At 51.8% G+C, this 9,366-nt stretch overlaps 1 protein-coding gene across 1 annotated transcript; it reads left to right on the top strand.

Moving 5' to 3' along the window:
- The first annotated feature begins 2,215 nt into the window (after nt 1–2,215).
- Nucleotides 2,216–5,151, top strand: FGFBP1 (fibroblast growth factor binding protein 1). Its single transcript, XM_028505461.2, is given in 3 exon segments — nt 2,216–2,443; nt 4,084–4,356; nt 4,359–5,151. Coding segments are annotated over 2 exon segments (720 nt in total). The 5' UTR covers nt 2,216–2,443; nt 4,084–4,103; the 3' UTR covers nt 4,826–5,151.
- Nucleotides 5,152–9,366: the final 4,215 nt, after the last annotated feature.

Genomic DNA, 9,366 nt, shown 5'->3' with positions numbered 1-9,366 from the left:
GCAAAACAAACCTAATGACAGCCCATTGAGGAAAAGGCTCTTGGTCCTTCCCTTTTTAAAGATCAGCCACCTTTCCTCCCCAAGCAGATCATGTCGTGATAGACTTATTCTCATCTGCGGCAGACGGAGGGCTCTGCGGGCAAAGCTCCCCCACAGACAGGCTGAGCCAACAGGGGAAGGTCTACATAGCCTGGTGTAACACTGTGCCCCTTGTTTAAAATAGAAAGATTGGGACAGACATTGGGATGGGGTCACAGGAAGGCTGAATGAGGCCCACCGGAAGCTGGTGGGGGCCGTTCTGTGCTCCCTGACAAAACTGAGGGAAACACGTCTCAGAAAAGGTCCTGGAGGCCACCTGTTCCCTTCAAATGTGCTTTGTGTTCTGACCTCCAGCCTTCCTCCAGAAAAAATCTGGCTGCCTCATGAGGATCAGGATGAACTTATTATTTCAGAGGCCACCTTGATCTCTCTCTCTCCCTGTGGAACAAAGCCGCTTTATCTTGTAGACGCCCCAATAATTTTCTGAAGCATCACGCTGTGAGTGCCTATTTGGGGAGCTCGTGGCTCTGCAAAGTGGTGGTCAGGACAATGCGGATGGATCTCTTTATGAGCCAGTTGTATAAGAGGCCTAGAGTCTGGGGAGATGGCCCCCTCGGACAGCAGGTATGAAAAGACCTTTTGACCCTCTGAGTAAACCAGTCAACACCCATAATTCTGTGACCTTGGAATTCTTAAACGGGGGCATCCTGAGTGGAATCCAACCACAGTTATGACAGCTGGGTGTCTTTACTGTGGGCCAGGATAGCATTTTTAGAGAATTTCAATTTAGATGCCAGCCCAATTCCATATACACACTTTTGGATGTTGGGGCATTTCTTAAAAGTTCAAGAGACACCATTTTTTATCAAAAAATGTATGAGTACATACCAAAAAAAAAAACCCCACAACTTCTGAAAATGCTGACCACCACACCGCATGTTCTCAGCCAGTTGGAGCTGAGTCCTGACCCGCAGGTGCCAGAACCAACCCAGACTGCCACGGTCCCCACCACTCCCTGTGATGCCCACGGCTTCCTGTTGTGCCCCTGTTATGGCCCACCGCTTTCCACCACTCCCGTATTTTTCTTTTCGCAAAGGCCAGGTTGGTTGCCATTTATTACTACTCACATACAGTATTCACATACTGGTATTGTTTTCTTTACGGCTGAGTTAAGAAAACAAATACAATTTCTTGTACCCACATACAAAAAGAGAGGTGACCGAGTATAGTGCGGTCCGCATCTTCCTTGTGGAAGTGACTCCCCTCTGTGTTTGAAACAAAATATGTCTGTTTTTTAAAGGATACAACTCGAGTCGCCATCGAGAACCCAATCTTTCCTCCTTCGCTTTACTTTAGTAGCTCAGCCCTGTAAATAATTTAGTACGAACCCCTGAAGGAGGTACGGTTATGGTCAGCAATCTGGAGATGAACACATAGAGGTTCAGAGAATTTACGGGGCCGCTGTGACAGGGGTTGGGGAAGGCTGTGTCCAGGCCATTGCGCCTGCGCCATTCTGGTAGGAGACTGCCCGTCGAAGGCTGACCAGGGTGCGGTTCCCACGTGTGACTGGAGGTGGATATTTTCGGCAGAAGTTCCCCGATCAGGAACTCCGTCTCCACCAGCTGTCCCGAGCCGTGGCCTGATGCCTCTGCACGCACAAAGAGGCACACAGCTGTTCCTCTTCGGGTGCCTCAGAGAACACGGGGACTCAGAGCTGAGACAGCCTCCACATCTCATTTGCTCACTCAGCAAACACTTACTGAGAGTGGAAGGTGGGAGAAGATCAGGCAAGGGATGCAGGGAGTCCCAGGTTCACACCCTGGGCTCCTCATCCTCCTAGCCCCATGGCCTTGGCCAAGCCCTGAACACCCCCACACTTTAATGTTCCACCTGTACAATGGGATGAGCCACAGCTTTCCATATCATGGAATACATGTGATGAGAACGAACGGAGAGCTTTAGTGAAATGGACCTAGCACGGTGTCTGGCAGCTGTGGCTGTGATTATTTTTGTTATTGTTTACAACTTTCCCCAGAGGTACTGCTGCTGGGGTCCCTGTCTCATCAAGGAGGGTCTTCACAAGGCTGAGCTGTCGTCTCAAACTGGCCGCTGGGGGGAAGTAAAGGGGCTTGGAGGAAGCGGTCTAATGCCCTGTGTGCGCCGGCACCTGCCCCACCCCCCGCCCAAGTGGTTGGATCACACCAACCACTTTCTCTGTGGGAACTGGCTTCCTCCCAGGGGGCGTGGCTGGGAGGAGTGTGAATAGTGCAACACAGGTGTGCGCCTTGTGAAAACCCCGTCTGCCTGGGCTCCTATAAAAAGGGCCTCCCTGTCCTGCATGGCTGATGAGACAGCCGCAAGCCTGCAAGCTCACTCTGGGGTCTGGAATCGCACTCAGAACAAGGTAAGAGCCTGGCTCTCTTAAGGGTGTGATTGTCTGCCCCGTTTCCAGCTTCCCTGAGGACCTCGGGGTCCTGGGGTCTGGGTCCCATCAGGGGCATGCAGGGGCTGAGCCCAGTGCTGTGAGGAAGGAGTGGGTCTTCATCAGGTACACCTGGCCTCCCGTCCCTCCTTCATGCCTATGACCGACTTTCCCTTTCTTAATCCTAATGTCAGGTCCGATGCCCGGGGTGGAAATGAGATCAGGGCCGTTTCCTAGGCCAACCTCTTTTTTATCAAAATTCAGTATTTTCTTTTAAAACAGAGCACTGATAATACAAGTCATCTTATCATCATGAATGAAGCCAAATCAAATCCCGAGTTGCTCATGACTGCTTTTTTACTTCTTGCCAATATTTTTAAAAGGCAGGGGAAGGCGAAGGCAAGAAGGGTGGGTGGTATAAAGGACCAGACAGGTGAGTTCTGGCTCCCTGTCCCAGCTTCGTCAACACTCGCCCTTCATGGGATGTTGAGCGACTTATTGGCCGGTCTGAGCCTTAAGGGCCACGTCTGTTACTGGAGAGCTTTACTGTTAGCTGCCAGGGAGGGCTCTTGTGAGGATTAACAAGGCAGGAATCAGATACTGGTCGAGTGCAGAAGTACTATTTCTCTTCTCCTTTCAAGTGTGGTGGTACTGTTGACCACCTGATGAAATCCAGATAGGTTAGTGTAGGTTTAAGGTTATCCCATTTGTTCAATGATTTATTCTCAAATGCATAATTAAGGGCACCGTGGATGCCCTGCACTGTGCCACCACAGTCTAAATGCCCTGCTGGAAACTCACCCTTATCCACCCCGGGTCACTTTGCCCAGTCAACTTGGATGATCCCCCCTCCTCCGTGCCTTTCCTTGGGCTCTTACTTCATCCCAGATGCTGCTCCTCACAAACCCACCCATCTCGGTGGGTGCAAATCTTGTGCATGTTTAACCTTGGGTCAGACATCACCTTTCCTGTCACTTATCACGTCCTTTCTCACAGCGTGGCCTTCTGGGTCCATGCAGAATGTGAGCTAGAAATCCAGCTCACTGCAGCTCGAGGAGCGTGGGCTGTTGTCTCTCGTTCAACACCTTGATTTTCAGATAAATGAACTGAGACCCAGGGGGGGAGGGTGACTTGCCTGAGATAAAGTTGGGGACACAACTGAGACAGACTCCTGGTCAGTGCTATCAAGACTCCCCAAAGTGTTGCTCCTGAGTTTTTAAGATGTGAGGCTTTCTTACTTACCTTGATACGTTTAACATCTAATTTAGTGCATGGCATCTGGTAGGTGCTCCACAAATGCTTGTTGATTGAATGAATAAAGGCATCAGTGAGCGAGCAAATGCAGGAGAAAAGGAGGGCATGAGTGAGGGAGTGAGAGTTAATAAGGGTCAGAGAGTAGGCAAGGAAAGAATGAAGAGTAGTAAGATATTGATACCCAACACTCCAGTCAAGCAGAAATATGAATAGATGGGCTCCTTGTCTAGTAATTCCAGGAACCAGAAGTCTTCTTGATCTCACTCCTAAGCAAGCCGGCATGTCTCAGTGTGAAGGGAGGGTCAGCTTGCATCCCTGCACTGCTCAACAGGTGCCCGGCATTGGCTCACCTGCCTGTTGTCACCCAGGTTCCCACCCAACTGAAGACATGAGGATGCACAGCCTCACCCTGCTCTCCTTTCTCCTTCTGGCTGCTCAGGTGTTCTTGGTGGATGGCAAACAGGAAGTAAAGAATAGACACATTAGCAAAGCCACCACTCTGGGCAAGCCCCAGACTGAGCAGAGAAGCCAGCCACCCAAGTACCTGACCAAGGGCAAGTTTGTCACCTGAGACCAGGCTGACTGCAGGTGGCTGGTGACTGAGAAGGAGAAGGGCATCGTCCTGAAGGTTAACTGTGCCGACATGATGAGAAGTTTTCCTGTTTCTTTACTGGTGATCCAACCTCGTGCCTGGAGTGGAACAAGAAGAGCTACTGGAAACACATTGGCCGGAGCCTGCGCTCTCGGAAAGTCAACTGTGGGGACTCCAGGAGCATCCTGAAGACCAGGATGTGCTGAAAGAAATTTCCAGAATCCAGTCTCAGGCTGGTGAACTCTACTTTAATTAGGAAGAAATCCAGCCAGGGGTCCATGGAGCCATCTCCCAGCGAACAGAGCACAGTCAACGAGGCCTCTCCTATGGAGCCTGACAAGGTCAAAGAGAACCCCCTCTCTGGCCCTGCAGAGCCCAAGACCTTGGGCTCCAGTGACCCCGAGTGTCTGGAGGACGTGGACTTGAAACTGGGGAAGACAGCTGTGGAGTACTGTGGGGAGGCCTGGGGCTCTCTCTGCAAACTCTTCCTCGTCGTGGTGCAGGGTAATCCATGCTAATGAGGCCGAAAGAGGACAGAGTCCATTAGGTGTCCTGTCCAGCCCTTCAGGACACTGTACGGCTCCAAGTTCTCTGTACGATGAACGTTGGTGCGACAAGCATGCGGGGGGTTATTTAGGCAGATCTTGTCATTTCCGTTTTGTGTTTTGGAGTTTGATTTATACTCACTTCCTTAGGTGTGACTTTCGGCAGTTGTTTCCCTCTGTGCTTCCGCGGCCCACAGAGCGTCTGAGCAGGGGGAGCCGTCTTTGAGCTCGAATGAGCCAGAGGGATGATTTCAGTGCAATGCGCTTTCTGATGAATGAACAAAGTTAATAAAGTTCTGTGCATTTTTCAAAAATACATTCAACCACTGTTTGGTTTCTCTGCATGTCATTCCAGTGGACTAACAAGCAGGACCCTATATATCAGTGCAAAAAATAAAAAATCTAAGGAATGACTTCCTGTTCCCAACCCATCCCAAGTCACCCCATAAAGTGACAGGCCCCAAACCCCTCTCTTTATACTTCCATCCCCTTGGTCTGTGGTGTTTGAGCCTCACTGTACTGATTTCAAGTGGGTACCTGTGCCATGAGGTGAGACACCTGTCAGGGTCTCACGGATAGTAGGAGAGGAGGCAGGATTTGAACCTTGGAGGTCCGTAAGCCAAATGCACAGGCTGGATTAACACCATCTACTGGCTCAAGTCAGAGCTGCCCATTACCAGGCACCATAGGCAGGACCCCTGACCTGGAGGAGCTCATCTCTGGCCTGGGGGAAGAGGTCTGGGTAAGAACAGTGCCTCCTGATAAAGACTCCGATGGAAAGGATGGGGGTGGAGGAGCATGATAAACCAAAGAGAGGGAGGGAGAAACTGCTGGAAGATCTCAGGCTGAGCTTCAGGAAAGAGGTGACACTGGAGCTGGAATCTAGCGACAGTAGCTTTAGGTAGGAAACAGGGCAGAATGGAGGCACATTAGGCAGATCACAGCATGCATAAAAGCGAAGATAGTAGAAAAGCATAGAAGAGGGAAAAGGCCACATGGCTGGAATGTGGTGAGACATGGGGATGGCGCCCTGGTTAGTCATTTACACATTAGTATGAAGGATCTGAAAATGTTTTAGTGCAACAGCTTGGGAGAGCGTACGAACTGTCCCTATTGCCTTGTCACAGTTCCACAAAGGACAGAAAGGGAGGAGCCAGAGTTGGTGAAAGCACACTGTGCTTTGGAGCCTCTTCAGAGCAGGTGGCAGGGAGACACAGCCAGTGGAGCGGGAGAGTGGCGTTTTACATTTGCTCTCCTACCAGGACCTACACTGAGCCTTGTCAGTGGCCAATCTGGAGTGTGCCCACCTTGAAGACTCAATACTTAGTTGTATCTGCAAAAAAAAAATTAAACCTGCAGCCTCCCATTAATGAGGGCCTGCCCACCTTGTACTGAAGATATTGTGCAGCATCGCGGCATGGCTCACCACACAGCCACATGCATGACCCAGGTGTGTTCGATGACAGTCCTCCTCCCTCTGCCTGTGCTGGGACCACAGCGGGGCTCACTGCTGCGTCCCCTGGCTCCCACGATTCCCCTGCTCCCCCACCCTGTATGTTCTAGAGCTCTCCCTCTTCTTTCTGCAAAGCAATTCAGTCCTCCCTCCTAGCCTCTCAGGGTTTTCAGTCCGGCACAAGTCACCATTCTAGGAAGGTGGTCAACCCCCTTAGATATCACCCCCATTCAGAGAGGAAGCAGGTGGCGAACGTCACTATCAGTTTCTCCATCTCAGTCCTTCGTCTTTCCTGACACCTCACAGGGCAGGTCATTGCAGCTTCAGCCAACCCACTACCCACCGTTCTTTCTACCCTTTTGTCCTCTTGAAGGCTCTCCAGGGAACAAAGCAAGTCAGTCACTTCCTGCCTGGCCTCCCCTTACTCCCGGTCGGACAACCTCCCCCCTTCCTGCTGGCTCTGCCTTGTCATTTAGAGACACGCTTGTCTGTTCTTGCGCCTGGGCCAGGTCAGCCTCCCCAAGATCCATGTCATCCCTCATCAACTTGCCGGCCTCGGGGACTGGTAACTCTCTCACTGCTTCCATGCACCACTTCCAGGAGCCCAAGGGGCTTGGGGAAGGGACCAGAGGCTCCTGCTGGGGCTCCGACCGCCTTTCCCCTCGCAGATGGTCTGCAGAAATCAGCTCGTGATGCCAGGACTGGACAGAGAGAATTCACATCCCCAGTAACAATGAAGTGGTAACTATTTATGCTCTTCCTAACAATGGCAAAGCAGCCATTAAATATGGTTGGTCTTTTTAAATATAGAAATGAACAAAGCAATGCTGAGTGAGAGATACACCACACGGAGGAAGAGTGTCCATTTGCCAAATGAGGTTGGAATGCTTTCCTCTCCCTTGTCCCAGACGTGAAGCCGCTGACCGGACCCTGCCCCACCCCTGGCAGCCCCCAGGGAGGGAGGAGTTCTGCGTGCCCGATGCTGGGAACAGGACCCCTGTCCTCACCTCACTCGGGCCTCTTCGAGATTCCCCAGACTCTAGACAGCGGCCCGTGACAAAGCCCCTCTGGTCAGAAAGAGGCGTGTGTGAGCCAGGCTCTGTCTGCCTCGCCAGCTGGGGTCCGAGGTCAGTTTGGAATGGAGCCGGGGCGGGAGCCGCAGGGGCCGTGGTGGGGGAGAGCGTGCCCAGAGCAAGGCCGGCAGTGGCATCGGTGACAGCTCATCTTCTCAGGAAACAAATAAAGTTAACAAACCTTGAAGCGAGTCCATTGACCCCAGTGCTTGGCGTGTCCTTCTTTTGGAAAACAAACAAACAATCAAACAAACAAACAAACACCGAAGTGAAGGAAGGAGAAGACACACCAGCCGACGCTCTCACATGAGGCCCTGTGCTCCCAGAGACCATGCTGGTGGAGTGTGGAGTCTCTGTGAGAGGGTAAGGTGCACCCCCCACCCCCACCCCGCTGCTCTGTACTGAACAGGATGAAGGGCAGTGGGGACCCTCAACCAGGGCGGGCACGAAGACTCGGGACATCCTGTACCCTCCAAGTGGCCACCTGCTCCAGGCCACAGAGCTTGCAGAGCCTCCGTTCTGAGCCCACGGCAGAGCCAAGGCCACTGGCCCCTGGTGCTAATCGTGATATATATATTTTTAGTTATTCTTTCTTTTTTCTTTTTTGCTTGGCCCCTCCACCCCCTCTATTTCCTGATGCTTTGTCATCTCAGGGTCTGGCTGACCCCGAGAGTCTGCATGCCCAGGGCTAGCTGATGTCTAGGGACAACAGAAGACCCCCTGCACGTGCTCCTTTCACACGCAAAGCCCACCCCACACACCTCCCTCACTGGGCTCTCACAGGCCCCTCACACTCCAGGCTAAGATTCCCACACTCTCATCACGCCAGGGCAGGTGCCATGCAACCTGCACCGTCCCTGCACCTCAGAGCCTGCTGACGCCATCCAGACCAGCCAGTTCTGAGCCTCTCAGCCTTCCTCGCCTATTGCCTCCTGCGGAAACCACAGTGCAGGCCCCTGCTCCTCTCTCTGCCTCCTGACCCGCCAGTGGAAAGCAGGAGGTGACCTTCCTGCCCCGCCTCTTCACCAGCCTTCACTGACTCTGGACCCCACCTTTGCCTTCCCCTCACCCAACTTACTCCTCCTGAGGGCCCCGCCTCCTAAAAGGCAGGTATCCTAATTCCTGAGTGGGGGGGGGGGGGGGCAGGGGGCAGGGAGCCACCGGCAAGAGGACACACCTTACACGGTTGGCCTTGAGCCCAGCTTTTTATTTTATTTTCCCCTAGGACCAAGCTGAATTTTTCTGCTTTTCTGGCAAAGACTGTCATGGGGAGGAAACTACCCAGAGAGGAAACGGAAACCTGGAGGAAACCGCTGGTCTGGCACGGAGACAGTGGGAGTATGGCGGGGTGACAGCCAGGCCCCCCCCACCCATTCCACCCCTGATTCCTTACACCGAGGAGCTTCGTCTGATCTTGAGACTCCCCCCTAAGATGATTCTGAGGGAAAACCTGATGTCTCTGTTAAATAACACCCCTAATTAGTTCAGATGTCTTCGGTACTTACAAAATGGCAGACATCCTGCTAAAATGCTTTTTACGTGGTTATTACATTTAATCTTCTCTCCTGGGAGGTTTCTATCATTGGCCCTAATTTTCACAAGAGGAAGTTTAGGTCTAAGGAGAGTGATTTACACTAATGGTAAGTGACAGAGGCGGGGAGCAAAGCTCTTGGTATAACCTCTCTGCTGAGAGTCAAACAGAACATTCTAGTCTCCTTGGCAGATGACAAAGCAGGAAAAATACCCATTTTGATGATAACTTTCCAGCCCATTTTATCTTCATAGCAGCTCATCAGAAAATCCCACGAATTACTCTTTCATTCATGCAGGCAAACAACACGTACTGAGTCCATCTATGAGTTGGGCACCGTGTTAAGGCAAATGATCAGACATAAATCCCTGTTTGCATGGAGCTGACATTGCAGTGGGATGGGGGGAGACAGACAATGAACAATAAATGTAAGAACACAATGATTCCATTATATAGT

The sequence above is a fragment of the Phyllostomus discolor genome, chromosome 1 (assembly GCF_004126475.2).
Source record: "Phyllostomus discolor isolate MPI-MPIP mPhyDis1 chromosome 1, mPhyDis1.pri.v3, whole genome shotgun sequence".
NCBI lineage: Eukaryota > Metazoa > Chordata > Mammalia > Chiroptera > Phyllostomidae > Phyllostomus > Phyllostomus discolor.
This window is presented reverse-complemented; position numbering and strand designations above follow the sequence as displayed.